This window comes from Hemiscyllium ocellatum, chromosome 26 (genome assembly GCF_020745735.1).
Source record: "Hemiscyllium ocellatum isolate sHemOce1 chromosome 26, sHemOce1.pat.X.cur, whole genome shotgun sequence".
Classification (NCBI taxonomy): domain Eukaryota; kingdom Metazoa; phylum Chordata; class Chondrichthyes; order Orectolobiformes; family Hemiscylliidae; genus Hemiscyllium; species Hemiscyllium ocellatum.
In genome coordinates, this window is record NC_083426.1 from 31,921,751 (window position 1) to 31,941,712 (window position 19,962).

Sequence of the window (19,962 nt, forward strand, 5' to 3'; positions counted from 1 at the left end):
CACATGCCTGTGAATTCCAAACGGTTTTCTGAATGATTTTGGTGTTAACAAGCATGTGGTGTCAGTCATGGTTCAACCTGGAGCACACTCCCTTCTGAGTCAAAGGTAGTAGGTCAAAGTTGCATGACAAGACTGTGCACAAAAAGATCATAACTAATATCCCAGTGTAGTGCCCAGAAAATGCTAAAACCCTGAAGGTCTCTTCTCCTTAATGAGATATTAAACCAATAGCTAAAAAATAAAAAGTCCTCCAGCTTGATTTCAAAAAAAGAGCAGGGAGTTTTCCTTGTCTGGCCAATATCTATTCCTTGATCCTTAGAAAATAGATTTGCTGGTCATGGCCATGTTATTGTCTATTGAATCATGCTGTGTGCAACATGGCTGCACTGTTTACTATATTGCAATGACTGCATTTTAAAATAACATAATGTTCAGTAAACTGTTTTCAGACATCCAGTAGTCACTGCATATCGAATCCCTGTTGTCTGTTGAGAGATAGGGGAATGGAATTCCCACAGATAACTAAAATGTAGATTCTGCTACCGTGTAACTCTCTGATCTACAGTGCAAGATGTCCAAGATGAAAAAGGAGGGGGATCTGGGACACACCTCGTATGTGCATGCAGGTACATGGGAAGTGAATCTACAGATATGACGAGTGTGTGTATAAATATATCTTCCTTTTTATTTGAATGGAGTTGATATTGTATGAGGATAAAGTAAAATAGCTTCCTCTGTTGGTACTGCTGGTTTTAATCTATCATGAGATAGTATTCATTGGGATTGTATTCATTAGAGTTTAGAAGGTTGAGCGGAGATCTAATAGAAACTTACAAGATAATGCATGGCTTAGAAAGGGACGCTGGGAAATTGTTTCCATCAGGCGGGGATACTAGAACTCATGGGCACAGCCTCAGAATTAGAATGGGTCAGTTTAAAACGGAAATGAGGAGACATTTCTTCTGCAACAGAATGGTGGGCCTGTGGAATTCATTGCCACGGAGCGCAGTGGAGACTGGGACTTTAAATGTCTTCAAGGCAGAGGTTGATAAATTCTTAATCTTGCAAGGAATTCAGTGATGGGGAGAGTGCGGGTAAGTGGCATTGAAATGCCCATCAGCCATTATTGAATGGCGGAGTGGACTCGATAGGCCGAATGGCCTTACTTCCGCTTCTATTGCTTCTGGTCTTATGAGGAGCTTCAGCTTGTTCTTAAAAAAAAATTAATGCAACACACCAATATTCTTTGATCTGCTCTGTCTCTTGTTGGTAATGTAGAGGAGTTTTTTTTTGCTGCTTTCATATAATTAATGTCCATTAAGCATATTAATTAATTTTTTGGTACATTAGGTGACATAGTTACAGAGCGTTAACTGAGTCAACTATGTTAAAGAACAATCTTTTATGAATTTGCTGCTAACAGCACATTATGTTGAAGGTTCATGAAAATGATCCTCGTGGAAAATTACAAGCTCAAATTCCAGTCTGTCCAGAGTTGCCGTAAGTGCATTATAATTGCCTTGATTCCACTTAGTTTTAAAAAGGGAGAAATGAATCAGTCACGCATTCATTTTTTGTTTGATGTCTGACAGATAATTCCCTGTTGGAAATAAATAAGCATGGACATCTTGTGACACTACCACTGTTCAATCTTGACAAACCCCTCTCTACCCATGGCTTGCCCAATTACTGTCCAGATTCAGATATGAAGAATGAGATTCTAGAGAATTGTAGGGACTTGTGCAGTAAAATCCCTGCATGACCCATGGCTTGAAAGATAAGAATCAGTAAAGTTGTAAAGAGATTCCAAAATATTCAATGACTCAAGGCGATCAGGCTTCTGAAATCAGCTCGGAGTGGACTTTGGGTAAATGGCTCTGGAGGTGGTCATATAGAAGTAAATCATGATTTAGACATAACATTGGTCATTTGGGTTAATCTACAAATGTCATGGGAAGTTTAAAACAGTATTGGAGGTCTTGGATGTATCCTGGAGCAATGAGGGGGCATTGATGGTTGGTGAGTGGAAAAGACTCGAGGGCCTAACAGCCGATTATACATCCAATACACCTCAGTACTTGGTTATCTTCAATCTGTGTCCATGCGTAGATGGCCAAGTTTTTATAAAATCCCTTCCACTACTGCCAAAGCAAACATTGTGCTTGAACTGGTGGCTTCCACAGAGAGAGATCTGCTACATTCGGCAACATTTGTTTCAGTGCCAAAAATTAAGCTCAATGTTACTTGAAGAGCTAATCCAGAACTTTATGAAACTAAAATAAAATTGGTCTCAAACAGGCCTAGTGTTCTTTAAACTCTGTTTTGTTTTTTCAAGTTCACTGTTGATCAAACTATGGTTTTCACTGCATTGTAGATATATCTTATTTCCCTGATGAACCTTTTGTTTTAATTTTTTATAGTCTTTCTGCTTTAAAGGGTGTTATTCAAAATGAAAAACATGTTATTGGAAATTTTAAAATGGGCACCCACTACAGTGTAACATGACTCAATATTGTTCAAGCTATTAGACTAGATGGGACTTACAAGTAATTTATGGCTAAATAGCATTATTACATGGGCTACAGCTATAATTGCAATGCTACTGCAAGCTCATTGTGCTCAGACACACTGACCCAGCTGATGGACTTGACCAGGCTGCATTTCTGGGCCAAAAGCAGAAGTTACTGTGAAAGCCTAGAAGGTCTGGCAGCATCTGTGAAGATAAATCAGAGTTAATGTTTCGGGTCTGGTGACCCTTCTTCATTTCTGGGTGCTCCCCTTCTCTTGCCCTCTGAGTACTCATTGTCTCTGAGCCTACTTGGGTACTTATGGTATCCTTACCACACATTGTCTTGCTTTGCCCTTTGCCTTCTCAGCCAGAAATTCAGGTTCATATTACTGTTGCTTTGCCTTGCCATTTACCACAAACACAAAGACAGGAAGCTTTTCATAATTATCAGCAGGCTTCAGTCAAGTCAAGAGGAATAGCCTTTTCTAAGGAATTCCTGTCACAGTTGTTATGAAGATATAAAGGATACTGTGCCTTTAAGAGAGTTGAAAGCTAGCAAGGATTTAAAGAAGCACACCGAGTACTGGAAAATTTAAAATGTAACATTTTTTTGAACAGCTAGATTAGCTGGGTTGCCTGGAGACAAAAACAAATACAAATTCTGCCAGTCAGTTTAAATTATACCCCTAAGTACCAACTTCCAATCAAGATTGAATTTAGTATATTGACAATATTAAAGCCAATGAAACAATCCATTGCTTTGGGGTATAAGACTGGGAAGAATTGAACAGTTGAGAGGAGAACTGCCAAAAGACCAACAGATGTCAGCTGCTAGTAAGAATTTTCTGAGAGGTATCTATCTTGAGAAGGAGTTTGCACAGAGTAAAAAAAAAACACTAACCTGGAGAGCAAATTACATAGGAAGATACAAAGAGGAGATTCAACAGCTGGCAGGTTTTGAAATTTGAATTTTTCAGTAAATTTAATCAGGTGTTTATCAGACTAGTAGAGGCTAAGGTAAAAAATAGGTTAGAGGAAGGAGTTGTAAATAGTTGTTAGTTAATTATTCTCTGTTCACCTTTAAGAGATAAAGTTGTTAATTTTTACTTTAAATAGTGACTTTTGGGATAATCCTTAGCCTCTCGAATGTTCACAGATTACCGCACAGGGTAAATCGTTTCTGTGTTGCTGGTTTAAATTAGCTGGAGGGGGGAGGTTACCCATGTCATAACGCAGTAGATCGGGGAGGCCTCAGATACCAGCCTGGACCCAGTTCAGGTTAGTCCAACTCAGCATCTTTTCTTCAAAAGGAATGAGTTGAATATTGGGCAGGCTACCATTCATCTTGACTCCTTGTGCCCTCTTGCAGGCTGTTTCCCACTTGAAATGAGTGAAAGGCAGTATTAAGAGAGATGAAAGTGGGAGCTATCACTGTTAGTGTAGGTGGAAGGTGTCTTGAATGAGTGAGCAGACAGCACCAAGGGGATTTGGTGTTCGTGGTGTTAAGGTTTGAGGTGGATGACAGTGAGTAAGGGAAGATGTTGCAGGCAATAGCGAGAGTGGGAGAGCATGAGTCTTAGTGGGAGGTGAATATTGCAGCAGAAATAGATTGAGAGTGAAGTATTAATGTGAACATAAAGTTAAAAATCACACAACACCAGGTTATACTCCAACAGATTTATTTGGAAGATAGTGGCACTTACACTGGTGGAGTGTAAAACTAGAGAAACTGCTAATGCTGTCAATCAGAAAGAAAAACAGAAATTGCTGGAAAAGCTCAGCAGATCTGGCAGCATCTATGGAGAGTAATCAGAGTTAATGTTTTTGGTCGAGTGACCTTCAGGAGAGTTTATGGATTACAACTGAGCAGTAACGAGCAGCAGTCATATGTTCTACAGAATGCAAGGCAAATAATTTACGTTTTGTATGGCTTTAAGTCTCAAATCAAGAAGGATTCCAAAACCTTGATATTCCTGATGGCAAATTGAGAATCCCTTTAATTTGGAAAGCTGATTGATCTACTTTCTGTATTTTAGTTTAGAATCACACAACACCATGTTATAGCCCAACAGGTTTATGTGGAAGTACTAGTTTTCAGAGTGCTCTCCCTCATTAGATAACTAATGATTAGTTGCCTGATAATGGAAAAGTGCTTTAAAAGCTAGTGCTTCCACATAAACCTGTTGGACTATAACCTGGTGTTATGTGATTTTTTAACTTTGTCCACCCCCTCCAACACTGGTACCTCCACTTTCTGTATTCTACACACTAATGTTTTCTCTGAGATTTTTGCTAATACTTAGAATCATTGAATTGAATTTCAGAACTGGGAAGAAGAGCACTCAATTTGAAATTTTCATGCAAAATAGTTTTTATTTGGGTTTAGTGTGTGAACTAGTTTTGAAAGTTTACAAAAAAAAAGTAACAATTTATTATCTCACTGTCTACAGGAAGTGCAGGGGTCCCTGTGACCTTCAATGAAAATGGTGACGCTCCTGGACATTATGACATTTATCAATACCAAATTAAGGACAATGCTACACGTGCGTACTCAGTCATTGGAGAATGGGCGAACAAACTTCGTTTAAATGTAAGCATTATACCTTCCATCTTTCTTCAAAAAATACAGTTCTGAAGCAAAATGTGTCATACAAGAGGTTAACATGGGATATTACTGTGATTTTTATCACTAAAGAAAACAGGACTTAGTGTTTCATTTATGTCTTTGTCCTTTCTTTGGTATTCATGGTCACTTGAACTTCAATTTAATGATGTTTAGGTTCAGGAGTCACAGTCAAAATGGAGTTAAACTAAAAATTATTCAATAAGCTACATTAAAATAACTTACTAGGAAACAATAGGTTGAGAATCATGCATATCTTGAATAGATCAGACAAGTATATGATCTGTGGGAGGTGAGTCTGGCTTAGCACTCCCATTAGATAAAGGGACAGATGACGACAATTTTTCCAGCTGGAGTTTGCAGTTTCTTACTCAGTCTGTTCAAAACTTCCTCATTTGATCTCTCTCTTCTTGTGCTATTCAATATGCAAAGGAATCCACCCCCTTCATCCTTCCTCATTCTGAAGAAGACAGTATAGAACTTTAGAAGAAACTCATCCCTGTCTGAAGTGATCTTTTTTCCCTCTTAAGTTTGATTTTTTAAAAGGATGATTGGTTTACATATGGGTCACAAGATCCAACCTTATCAGGAATGTCTGTACTTTAGACTTGTCCTTGGCGCTGAAATCAGGCTTTTCTTATGTTTTTTTTCAGCTAGCAACCTGTTGCAACAATTTTTTTTAGGTTTCTGTAGTAAACAATACAGTTTTGAAGATCTTATGAGGCTATTATACAGCAATTCCTTAGAATCATTGTGTGCAAAATGGTTTTCGTACAAGTGATAAAAAATTACAATTTACATAAAACTTACAAAGAAAATAACCTTTGCCATGTAACAATGATTGTTCTAAATGCCAGAAGAGATTCAGCCAGATTATGGACAGAAGCAAGTAAAACAAACAATAAAATAAAAGGCATTTGTCTTTGAGGTCTGAATTTAAAAAGAATAAAAAGGCTCTTTGAACCACTGAAAGAGACCTCTTCAGATCGTATGAAAGAAAAGTTGACAGAATCTGCACCTCCAAAGCATTGTGTTAATAGGAAGCACTCTACTACAAAACGTAAGTTATTAACTTATGTATCTGCCATTTTTTATCAAGAAGGTTTATGGTTTCAGTAACTCAGCACACAAGGATAAAGAAACTTAAGAGCAGTTCAAAGAAAATAAAGGAGAAATCCAAATAATTATTTCAAATAAATTTTGGAAGTGAAGGAATTCAGTTTTGGCTGTGCTATGCATGAACAATGACATTAGTAGGTAAGCATAAAATACCTAAGATGTAGCCATTTTAGGAATATTTAGGAATATTCTATGCAATTATTGCTTCTACTGTTACTTTAATCATGCTGATTTGGACATTTGCCTGCATCTGAAATTAATTTTTAGCACATAATTTTTATGGATATTAAATTTAGCATTTGACATTTAGATCATTCAATCCCCCACTATCAATATACTGGGAGTCACGACTGACCAGAAACTGAACTGAGCCAGTCACATAATACTATGAATATAAGAGTATTCTGCAACAAATGACTCATCTCCTCACTCCAAAAAGTCATTCCACTATTGTAAATCAGGAGTCTGATGAAACAATTGCCTGGAGGAATGTAGCTGTAACAACACTCAAAATGCTCCATGTTACTCAAAACCTAACTTTCCTACTTGATTGGCAAACCATACACCATTTTAAACATTTACTCCTCCATCACAGGTACATCGTGATAGTCGTGTGGACCATTGACGAGATGCAATGTAACAAAGCACAAGCTTTCCATGATAAAACCTTCCAAATTTCAAGAAGAAATTGCATATGGTACTTGGGGCTAAAGGAGGTCAAAGATTATATGGGAAAGCAGGATAGGCTGTTGAGTTGGATGATCAGCCATGATCATATTGAATAGAGGAGCAGGCTTGAAGAGCAAAGTGGCCTACTTGCTCTCCTGTTTCCTATGTTTCTATGTGAACCCATGACCTCTGGAAAGACCAGAACGGCTAGTGCATCAGTGCACCACAACCTCCAGGGTCCCGCTAAGTAACTCATCATCCTGAGTTGGAACTCTCTTCACTGGATAAAAAATCTTTGAACTCCCTACCTATTAGGACCTTGGGTCTACTTTTGCTCCATTGGCTGTAGTAGTTTAAAATCAACACATTCTGAAATGGAATTAGGGCTGGGTCATAAATTCTGGCCTTTCTAAAAGGAGCCACATTACAGGAAAGAATAAAATGTTTTCCCAATTTCATGCCCATCATGGATTTTAATGCGGGGTCTCTATTCAAGTAGTAGCGACGTAACAAAGCTTGTGGCAGAGCTTTTCAACAGCAACTTCCTGATTTCAGTTTTGAATTGAGCATGTGTAAATGCCGATAGTTATTGCTCAATTTAACCTTCAAAAAAGGTGATTGCTGGTAGCCTCGCCACCATTTCCAACACTTAATCTGGACCGTTATGTACAATCTCAAACGTTTAATATAAGTGCAGGAAGCTGACCTACTTGTGACCTTTAAGAGATCAGGAGTCATTCCATTTGCTTGCTGTATGTCCAAAATCTGAAGTTGCTATACAGCTTAGCAAGGTTATATTTATAGTGTTATCAGTTGCTGACAAGCTAAATGTGCAGAGATGGAGAGACTTAGTCCTATGGGTCAAATCTCTTGCTGTCAGTTATTTGATTTTTTTTACTGTGTTCTCTGCTTTCTCATTGAATACCTGCTGTGGGCCATTACCTATGGCCTTCATCATCTTCCTTCAGTCATCATCTTCACATCCTGACATAGCCAACCTGCAGGTATTCATTTTTCAGTACCACTGATACTTTAGCCCCATACTGCGCTTGTACCTGAAACTCTATTAACTTTACAATTTCAACTTCTGAAACAATTTTGTGTTTGCGAGCTTTACAGGGTGACATTTCAGTTCCTTGTTTTGAATTGACCACACAATTACTTGGATGATTATTGTTTTTTTTTGGACGTTGGGGGACAGAAAACATATCTTAAGTCTCATGGAGACATAACTTTCTTTTAGTAAAGATTGCAATGTCCAAGAAAGCAGAGACTAACTCAGCCATACAGATCTGTTCCAATGCGCCTGTTTGGATAGACAGATAGGAACTACTGTAAGATTCAAATATTATTCATTTTCTTGGAAGGCAGTGCTTCCTAGCCAGTTAACATGTTTAGTAATCTAATAGTTGCAAGTCCATAATTTTGATTTTGACAACTCAGCAACTGTTATGTTTATCTTTTGACTAAGTTGCCAGTAAAGTTATCTTATGCATCCTAGCTGGTGCTGGACAGGTTTTTATCACTCTAGAGGACATATCCTTGAACATTTTCTATTTATCAAATACATGCTCTTCTTGGCTACCACTTGTATGCCTATTCTACTCAACCACTTTTCATCACTACTCCTTTTAGCTCTTCCACACTCTAACTGTTCTGTCATAGTGTTTATCCCTAAATGCACTGGGTGGACAGAAGTTTTCTTCATCCTCTCAATAACAACATGTGCTTGTATTGGTATCACAACTCAGCTCTTGCTAGAACTCTCAGTAATGCCTTTGGAATCGTCTGTGGTAACAGTGATCTCCTGGCAGGCCTTGCATCTTCCAATCTCAACAGCAGAGACTCAAACTCCCACCAAATCCCTTTCTTATACCAGCCCTGTGCTGACCAACTGATCTGAACTTCAGGTCAGGAAGTGCCTTAATTTTAGAATTTCAATTCATGTTTTCAAATCCTTTCATGGCCATGCCACTCCCTATCACTATAACTGCCTTCAGCCCTTCTGTTCTTCAATTTTGATATCATGTAAATCCCTAATTTGAACTACTCATCCATTAGTGGGTGTACTGTCACCTACCTCGGCCCTTTTCAAATCTAAATGCGCCCAGATCTCTATTTCCCTCAAACCTCTTTTATCAATGTTTGATAATCTATTCTAATATCTCCTCCTGGTGTCAACATTTTATTTGAAAACCATTCTGGATTTGTGTTTACTTACAAAGATTTAGCAATATCACACTGATAATCATGTATAGTTCCTTTTAGTTTAAGACTGGTATGAGGCTGCTCAGCTGGCAAATTTTTGGGAAACTCGGTAATTATTGTTGCAGAGAAGCACCTCAGTAATCCTTAATTGTAATCAAAAGCTGCACGTTTGATTTAAAAATGGCTACTGGTCACATGTTCTACATCCTAAGTACTTATTCATTAGCATGTCCCCTTTTAAAGTTATGTCACAGCAAAACCTTCCCACTGAAGAGCTATAGGAGATTCTACTAAACACAGGTAATGTATAAATATACATTGCTATTGTTATCCCCAGTTTCAATTACTTCATCATTAGCAGTGGTATCTGTGCGAGTGGGTGGATTTTAAATCTGTTAAAGTCAAACCTATGGTGTCTATTTGTATGTGAGGATTGTTCCACCTTTATTTTTGAGAATTTGAATTTACCAGAATCCCTGTATTAATCCCATACCTGTTTCTAGTATTGAAATGGTATGGTTCAATGGCAGTACAGTAGGTTCAAAGCAAGAATAATGTTTACATGCATTTCAATGGTTGATAAATTAGTAAAGTGTAAACTATGTTAATAAAAATATCAGCCCCACAGAAGTAAATGTTGTTACTTCTACTTACTTTAACAGCAGATGGGTTGGAAAGTAACTTCATAATTAAATGAATGAGTTGTATCTGAAGGTATATTAACGAAGCTCTTCATTTTTTTCTGTAACGACTGAATATCAATGAAATGATGACCACAATGGCTGCCATTTATTTAAACAAATGAGTATTTTACCATACTTCAGTCATTAATGTTGAAAGTGTAATTTTATCTCTGTTCTTTAGTTTAATATTCCGCTGATTGCTCACACTCATAACTGCAGTTTAGGCAAGATTGAACATATCGTTAAATAATGTCTAGTTTCAACAGCTTTGAGCTTTTCGCAACATTATTTAATTTCTAAAGAGCTTTTTTTTTGGATCTTCAAAAGCATTCCTCAACTGGCAGTGTTTTCCCAGTTTTTGAGAAGGTTTATATCTCAGGTTGAGGTTCTGTCTGTAAATTTGCTTGCTGAGCTGCAAGGTTCATTTTCAGACCTTTCGTCACCACACTAGGTAACATTATCAGTGAGCCTCCAGTGAAGTACTGGTGTTATGTCCTGCTTTCTATTTATGTGTCATGGTTTCTTAGGGCAGATGATATCATTTTCAGTTATTTTTCTCAGAAGATGGTAGATGGGGTCCAAAACAATGTGTTGGTGGAGTTCTGGTTAGAATGCCATGCTTCTAAGAAGTTTCAAGCGTATCTCTGTTTAGCTTGTCCTGGGTGGATGTGCTGTCCCAGTCAAAATAGTGTCCTTCTTCATCTGTATGTAAGGATACTAGTGATAATGGATCATGGTTTTTTTTGTGGCTAGTTGGTGTTCATGTATCCTGGTGGCTAGTTTTCTGCCTGTTTGTACGATGTTGTGTTTGTTACGGTTCTTACATGGTATTTTGTAAATGACATTAGTTTTGCTGGTCATTTGTATGGGGTCTTTTAGGTTCATTTAAATTACCCTAAACAGCGACTAATGAACTTAGAAGACCCTATATCAACAATCAGCAGAACAAATGTAATTTACAAAATACCCTGCAAGGACTGTAAGAAACACTACATGGAACAGACAAACAGAAACAGGAACACCAACTAGCCACCAAAAAACATGACCCGCTATCACTTGTATCCTTACATACCGATGAAGGAGGTGACCACTTTGACTGGGACAATACATCCATCCTAGAACAAGTAAATAGAGACACACACAAGAATTTCTAGAAGCATGGCATTCTAACCAGAACTCCATCGATAAAAACATTGATTTGGACCCCATTTATCATCCTCTGAGAAAAAGAACCAGAAATGATATCACCAATCCTTAGAAACCAAAACACATAAACAGAAAGCGGGTCACAACACCAGCGCTTCACTGGAAGCTGACTGATGATGTTACCTAGTGTGGTGACAAAACATCTGAAACTACCTTCCAGCTCAGCGAGCAAACATACATCCAGTGTTTTTCCCAGTCTTCAGAATCTTAGAGTGACACAGCATGAAAGTGCCATTCTGCCATTTGAGTCTTGTTGAAAAACCTACCCAATTCGTCCATTTCCCTACTCTTCCATGATAGACTTAATCATGTTTTATTTATTTCTCCAATTATTAATGGCTGTTATTGTTAGCTGTTTTAGAAAAATACTGTCACCTTCTATATTGATTCAAAAAAGAGACCTTATCTAGTGCAAGCTTCAGCATAGATCACAAAAAAAACGTTTATCATTTATAGGATATAAGAAAAAAATTGATTTTGGAGACTGATTGGGTTTTTATTTGAAAGTGTCTTAGCTAATCTGTACCACCATCTTTAAGTCATTTCCTCAATCAGACCTGCCATCATGGCATGTCGATGTGGCCTCCTTCAAGATAAATAATAAGTACCTTAAGATCTTGCAGAGGCTCACTTGTCAGGGGGTCACTACAATGTAGTTATATGATGTTACTCGCCAGAAGTGATTCAAGTAGCTGCTTGATAACAAAAGATTTCAGTAATCCAAATTTTTAAATTTAAGAGGAATTAATTTGAAGAATACGCAAAGTGCTAGATTACATTGGAGCTTCCATGTTAACTGCAATTTGAAGGGGTGTATTGCTCTGCATAGATTTCAGGTACGAATGATTTATTTTCAACATGATCATTAAAACAGATTTGCTAGAAAAATAAGAAGTGAATTTGGATCATTTGTTGAACGACCGGTTAGTTTCAACATCAGCAACATTTAGGCCCTTGGATACAGTAAAATATTCACACACAGTTATGATTTCAAATTTGATCCCATGCCGTTTCCGAGATATCAGAACAGCTGACTAAAAGTTTGCTTATTAAGGAAAATGTTAAGGCTGAAGAGTAGGAGGGAAATTAGGAAGAGAATTCCAAAGCTTGTGATTGAACTGAACTGGAAAATGATGAGCTGGTTTATCTTGAAGCATTCCTTGGTGACTCTGCTTATACTTATAGAATCTTTGTATTCTTTTGGCCAACTGAAGTAAGTTTGTCAGCTCATCTAGTTTCTTGTAAGTTAAATTACATGGTAAACTAATGCCAAAACTAAATGAAAGGTTTGTATATTTGCTAGTTAAAATATTTTTATATGCAAACTGTGCAAATATTTAACAGACACAAACTCCTCTTTTCTATTTTAGTAGAGTCATCAAATGTCATGCAATGTCCCACAGCTAATATACAATATATGTTTAAATGACATGCTTATGACATCATTACCATATTGTGTCCTATGATGTATTAAGGTCTCAATCTTGATTTTTCAGTGTTATGATTTGTATCTCAATTGTTTAACTTGAGCTCAGGCTCCCAAATGCCGGTGATTGTAATGCAGGTAGATACCAGGAGCTATAATAAAATTTTATTGAAACCTCAGTACTATGTTACATACTTCTCACTCATAAGTCAGTGGATCTAGCATAAGCGTCAAGTATGAATACCTTGCTGAAGGGGAAAAAAAGACATCCCTGTATCTACCACAGATTGTGGTGGCAGAATAGTTAACGGCAATGGCCATTTATAAAGAAATTGTTCCACATAACACACCATAGCACAACAACAATAACTGAAAATGGACTTTATGATATTTTTCTTGCATTCTAGAACTCTGCTACCACAGTTGTAATGGGACACGATTGCTAGCCCTGGGACACTTTAAAGCTGTAATGTTTAGAAAAGTGATTTTTCTCAGAATTGAAGTTGTTATTAAGGGTCTAAACTTTAGGATTGACAAAAGCAGCATAGATTACAAATGTATTTATTTAGAATAATTTAACAATACAAGAATGGCATAAGTTAAAATATACACAACTATTGAATCGAAACACAGGGTATCTATAAATTATGCTTTGTCATGTGGCAGACCTGCTACTTCATTATTGATGTTATGTTGAATAATTCCAGTAATGATACATGGAGGAGAACATGAGGACTACAGATGCTGGACATCAGAGTCGAAAGTATGGTGCTGGAAAAGCACAGCAGGTCAGGCAGCATCCGAGGAGCAGGAGAATCAGTATTTTGGACATAAGCACTTCATCAGGAATGAGGCCTCATTCCTGATTTAGGGCTTATACCCGAAATGTTGATTCTCCTGCTCCCCGAATGCTGCCTGACCTGCTGTGATTTCCCAGCACCACACTCATGACAGTAATGATACTTGCTCATTAAAATGTTGAACAAAAGAGTAATAGGAGCATATTTGGTTAAAGTACAATAAGCAAAGGGCATGTGGCAAAAGATTTGTTTTATTTAACAGATCCAACTATCAAAGTACCATTTAAATACTCAAAGTAATGGAAAATGACATAATGAGAATACTTGTATTGGACCCATCAATAGTTTTACATTTTGTAAAATTGCCATAATCCCAAAGAGAAACAATGGGTAGTGAGTTTAATCTAAGGGTCACCATGCATCTGGCGAATAGCAAGTTGAGAAGGCTGGACCTTCATGATGATATTAGCCAGTGTAAACCAGTCTTTCAACAAATGAGGTGAGCCAACATTGGCTGGATGGCCAGTTTGTAATGCTAGGTGATGCCAACAGAGTGGGTTCAATTTCCATACCGCTGAGGTCACTATGAAGTCCCTATGTTCTCAACCTCACCCTTTGCCTAAGACTTGGTGACCCTTTAGGTTAAAATCACCACCAGTCATCTTTGTCAGAGGGGAGTCCTAGGACTCCGGCGACTTCACCTGAGATTTTGGTAACTATCCTCTAAAATGTCTATTTCACTCGGTCATCTTTTTTCCTGGATATTTTATATACCCAGCAGACAATTAAGATATTGACTGTCTGCATGTGCACCACATCAACTGTGCTCCGGTCACCTGCCATATCCTTAGTCATGACATACTGATATGGTCTCCTTTGAGATAAATAATGGTAGATACCTTAAGATCTTGCAGGGACTCACTTGTAAGGGGGTCACTACGATGTAGTTATATGACGTTATTCGCCAGAAGTGATTCAAGTAGCTGCTTGACAACAAAAGATTTCAGTAATTCATATTTTTAAATTTAGGTGTAAGTAATTTGAAAAATACGCAAAGTGCTTCTATGTGAACTGCATCTTGAAGTCTATGCTCTGCATAGACTTCAAATATGAATGGTTTCTTTTCAACATGTTAGATTACTGTAATAATGATCATGAAAATGGAATTGCTAGAAAAATACTAATTTGGATCATTTGTCGAATGACCAGTTAGTTTCAACATCAATAACAACACGTGGGCTCTTGGATACAGTAAAATATTTGCAACACAATTATGATTTTGAATTTGATCCCATGCCATTTCCGAGATATCAGAACAGATGACTAAAAGTTTGCTTATTAAGGAAAACGTTAAGGATGAAGAGTAGGAGGGACATTAGAAAGAGAATTCCAAAGCTTATGAATGAACTGAACTGGAAAATGATGAGTATTCCATACGCAATGCTATTTACCAGTGTTCCTTCAAAATGCATCAAGGCTGCAAAATGGTACATTGGTATGGTACATTGCAACTGTAATGTTATTTGTGGAATGGTAAATGTTGTTTCACAGCTAGTTGGTTTTCACAATCAGCATATGCTGAAAACAAAATTTTAATAGCCCATTACTCCAGAAATAGCAAGTTCATACCTGTTGATGAGTTGATCAAGAATGCTGCTCAAGGCAGGAAGCATTTTTCTAATAAGTACACTTTAAATACAGTCGAATTTTCTCTGAAGACACGAGTCCCTGTGCATTGTTAGACACCAGCTCTGCAACTGAACAGAATAAAAACCAAAAGAACTGTGGATTCTGTAAATCAGAAACAAAAGCAGAAATTGCTGGAAAAGCTCAGCAGGTCTGGCAGCATCTTTGCAGAGAAATCAAAGTTCACTTTTTGGGTTGAGTAACCCTTTCTCTGAACAGACTACATTGATTATAGAAAGAAATGAAATTAAGTGTACATCATCACAGAGTGCTTGCCAAGTACCCTATCATGTCCATGCTGGTTCTCTGGAAGTACAACTCACCTAGTCCCTCGTACCTTCCTGGCACATTAACCTTGGCAAATAGTTTCACTTCTGATATTTAATTCTCTTTGAAGGCCTCGATTGATCAGCCACACAGTCTCTAACAGATCACTCCAGATCTTAAATACTCTGCATACAGTATGCTTTTCATCATTTTGCTACTGCTCCTTTTGCTAATCAGTTTAAATTGGAGGCCTCCAGCATTCAATCCTTCCACTAGCAGGATCAGTTTGACCCTATTTCTGTTTAGAGACCTCATAATTTTACAAACCTCTATAAAGTTCTCTCTAACTGTTTTCTACAAACAGAATGCCCTAGTTTCTGTCATCTATCCACGTGGCTGATGTTCCTCATCCATAAAACTATTCTCCTCAATATTTTCCCTTCTCTACCTTCATATTCTCGTTAAGGTGTGATGTTCAGCCTTGGGTACAATACTGCAGTTGATGCTGAACCAATGCTCCACACGGGTTCTGAACTTTTCCACTCAGATGCCTCTCACCCAAAATAAGTTCCTGCCAGAAAGGTCCATGGTGGACCTTGCCACTCTTTCACTAACTGCCCGCCAAAAATGGCCAACTAAGGACCATTTAAAAGTCTCAACTTGCCACCACAGCAATTACCCCCACTGCAAAGTTAGTATGTTGTCATCAGGCCTGACCAGCCAGGTAAATCTGTACAGTCAGTTTGTCAGCTGGGGTGGAGGTGGGGGTGAGTCCCTTAGTCAAAGGCAATCATAAAGATCAATGTATTGCATGTAAGGCAGGGGTTTGTATGTTGAGAACTACAGTCTCTCCCTCCTTTAAACAACCTTCTTCCATGACCCCAGAACTCTGTTTCCCATCATTCTGCTGTGATCTTGGGCACCCTCCCAGTAGCTGCTTTTGGGATGCTCAACGACACTGCCAAGTACAAGAACTGTTGGCCTCTGATTGGCTAGCAATTCTCTCTGGGTGGGATCTCTGTCCAGCCACAGAGTCCGATATCCAAGCTTCACTTACTGCCCAATTGACATTAGATTCAGTACATCTGAGCAACTCTTCAATTGGCCTTCTCAATAAGATTGTGTCTAATTAGTAGTCATGTATATTGCAACTAAGAATCCGCCTCCAGACAATCAGCTGTAGACGTCCATCTGCTTTTTTCAGGCAATGCCATTGGGTTCTTATTAATGTGATACAACCCAATTAATATTGATGCCTGAATTTCACATCAAAGTTCAGCGACTGCTTCATCCACAGCCAAAACTCTCAGTTTTAGAATGAGGAATCAACAGAAATAACCATCTTGCCTGTTTTGGATGCGGAGTGGAGTTTATGAAAACATCACATGGTTAATTTGAAAATAAAGGGTTTCTCCAGAGATTTCAATGATCCTGTCTTAGAGTGTTGGCAGAAGATCAAGAGAAATCTGTGAAATGTAAGGCCATGAGGACAAGCTTACAGCCCTGTGTTCCAGGAGTCCAGATGCTCAATCAGTGCAGAGGCAGTGCCGAATAGTGAGAGGAGGTGTTGCACAAAATTCCTCCTGGGCTGGAATTCAGTGCTTCCCTGTATTTAGCCAGCTGATATCCTTATGTTTTAGTCTCATTAATGCCCTAAACTCAACACAGTGAAAATGTTTAACTTAGCACCTTACACGTCTAGCTTGTTGATACGTATACAGGGGTTAGATTATATGGTGAGTGCCTGTTCCCCCCTCATTAGACTAAATATCAGGGAAGAAGCTGACTGTTTATCCAGCTTGCCCGTCTATAATTATCCAGGTGATGTCCCGTGACTGAGCATGAGACAGGACTTCTGCCCATCTCCAGGGAGATGTCACCTCAGAGAACTGCCAGCGAATCAGACTGTGATGGTTGTACACACCGGCGTTGGAGCACAGGAAGAGCGGCCATTACTATTAGGAAATAGAAGCAGGAGTAGAAGCCATTTGGCCCCTCAAACATGCTGTGCCGTTAGACTAAATCATAACTGATCATCTAATGAACGTCATTTTGCAACATTCTCCCAATATCCTTTTATGTTGTTATTATTGAGAAATCTATCAATATCTGTCTTGAGTATATTCAACAACTGAGCTTCCACAGCCATTTGGGTTAGCGAATTCCAAAGATTTAGCATCCTCTGAGTGAAAGAGGTTTCTTTTTCTCTCAGTCCTAAGTCGCTTCCCTCTTATTCTGGGACTGTGTTCTTCATTCTAGACCTGCCAGCCAGAGGAAAACACCCTTCCTGCATTTATTCTACCTACTTTTAAAAAAATTGTGTAAGTTTCAATTAAATTCTCTGAACTCAAGAGAATACAAAGTTTGGGAGAAGATTTGTAGCTCTGGTGCTCATTGTTGTAGTTCTGTTCGCTGAGCTGGGAATTTGTGTTGCAAGCTGAGAATTTGTGTTGCAGACATTTCGTCCCCTGTCTAGGTGACATCCTCAGTGCTTGGGAGTCTCCTGTGAAGCGCTTCTGTGACCTGTATATTGAGTCCAGGTCGATGTGCTAATTGATTGAATTTGCGGAGGAGTGCCATGCCTCTAGGAATTCCCTGGCTGTTCTCTGTTTGGCTTGTCCTATAATAGTAGAGTTGTCCCAGTCGAACTCATGTTGCTTGTCATCTGCTTGTGTGGCTACTGAGGATAGCTGGTCATGTCGTTTCGTGGCTAGTTGTGTTCATGGATGCAGATCGTTAGCTGTCTTTCTGTTTGTCCTATATAGTGTTTTGTGTAGTCCTTGCATGGGACTTTGTACACTACATTGGTTTTGTTCATACTGGGTGTCGGGTCCTTCGTCCTGGTGAGTTGTTGTCTGAGAGTGGCTGTTGGGTTGTGTGCTTTTATGAGTCCTAGTGGTGGCAGTAGTCTGGCTATCAGTTCAGAAATGTTTTTGATGTATGGTAGTGTGGCTAGTGCTTTGGGTTGTGGCATGTCCTCATTCCATTGTCCTTCCCTAAGGCATCTGTTGATGAAATTGCGCGGGTATCCGTTTTTGGCGAATACATTGTATAGATGTTCTTCTTCCTCTTATTGCAGTTCTGGTGTACTGCAGTGTGTTGTGGCCCTTTTGAACAGTACCTTGATGCAACTTCTTTTGTGTGTGTTGGGTTGGTTGCTTTCGTAGTTTAGAACTTGGTCTGTGTGTGTGGCTTTCCTGTATACCTTTGTGGTAAATTCTCCATTCAGTGTTCTCTGTACCATGCAACACAAATTCCCAGCTCAGCAAACAGAACCACAGCATCAAGAGAATACAGGCCAAATCTGCTCAGTTTCTCCTCATAGGATATCTCAAGAATTAGTTCTGTGAATCCCTGCTGCACTCCATTAAAGAAACTATGTACTTGCTTGGGTCAAGGGACCAAGCCTGCACATTATACTCCACGTAGAGTTGAACTAAGATTATATAAAATTGAAGCAAGATATATCTCTGTACTCAACTTCTCTTGTGAAGGATAACTTGCCCTTTGCCTTCCTAATTGACTGCTAAACCTGCATGTGAGCTTACAGTGACTAATGATAAAAAATACTTGGCCTCTTTTGGCAGCGACACTTTCTAATCTCACCATTTAAGAAATAGTCTACCCCTCTTATCAAAATGGAGAACGTTATACTTATTCACATCATTATTCCATGTGCCATTTTCTTTCCCACCCACTCAATCTATCCAAATACCCATGTAACCTCATGCATCCTCCTCACACATTCCCACTAGGTATTGTGTCATCTGCAACTTTGAAACTTACATTTTGTCCAACATCAAATTAATTGATATAGATTATAAACAGCTGGGGGCCGAAGCATTATTTAATGGTACATGTCTGTAATTCTTCATTTTTTAAAAAATCTCCCTCCTCTCTTAAATAGTGTGGTTGCATTTGCAAATTTTCAATCTGCAGATAACTTTCCAGAAACTATAGAAATTTGTAAGATGATCACAAATGCATCCATTGTATCTATAGCCACCTCTTGCAATACATTGGGATGTAGATCATGAAGTCCTGAGGATTTGTTTCCGGTGTGAACACAATAGGCCAAATGATCTCCTTCTGCACCATAATATTTCTGTAATTCTATTACCTTTCAATCCCCTTAAGTGATTCCTAATAGTTAGTTGGATTGAAATTGTACCTTAGAAGTTTCTTGTATCTTCCTCTGTGAAGACAGATGCAAGTTAATAATTCAGCCTCTCTGCCATTTCCCTATTTCCCATCATAAATCCTCTGGTTTTTTTCTTTGTAAGAACCCACATTTGTTCTACAGAAGCATTTACAATTTTTATATTTCTTACTAGACTACATTTATAGTCTTTTCTCTCTTCCTTTACCCGTTTCTTGGTCTTCCAATGTTCAATTTTAAAATGCTCCAAATTCTCAGGTTTACCTTTTCTAAGAACTTTAGAGGCCTTCTAATTTGATCCAATACGATCTTTAATTTCATTCACCAGCCACAGTTGACAACCATTTCTTGTTGGGTTTTTATGCCTTAAAGGAATGTATGTTTACTTATTCCTAAAATACTAACCATTTCCTGTATCCAATCAAGCTTTTCAATGTATTTTCTAAATCTACCATTGTCTGCCTGTCTTTTATAATTTTCTATTTTCTTTTCTTCACAATTAAATTCTTAGTCTTGGATCAGACTACATTGTTGTCAAATAGAATGGAAAATTTATCATATTGTAGTCTTTTGTCATTTTTAGTCATTTACAATAAGATTATTTATT

General features: G+C 38.2%; 1 protein-coding gene across 1 annotated transcript in view; it reads left to right on the forward strand.

Annotated features, from left to right (window-relative positions):
* Positions 1–19,962, forward strand: part of LOC132828198 (metabotropic glutamate receptor 4-like) — a 1,188,807-nt gene that overhangs the window by 812,063 nt on the left and 356,782 nt on the right. The window contains exon 7 of the mRNA XM_060845139.1: positions 4,960–5,099. Within this exon, the coding sequence (XP_060701122.1) occupies positions 4,960–5,099 (140 nt within the window). The remainder of the gene's footprint in view (positions 1–4,959; positions 5,100–19,962) is intronic.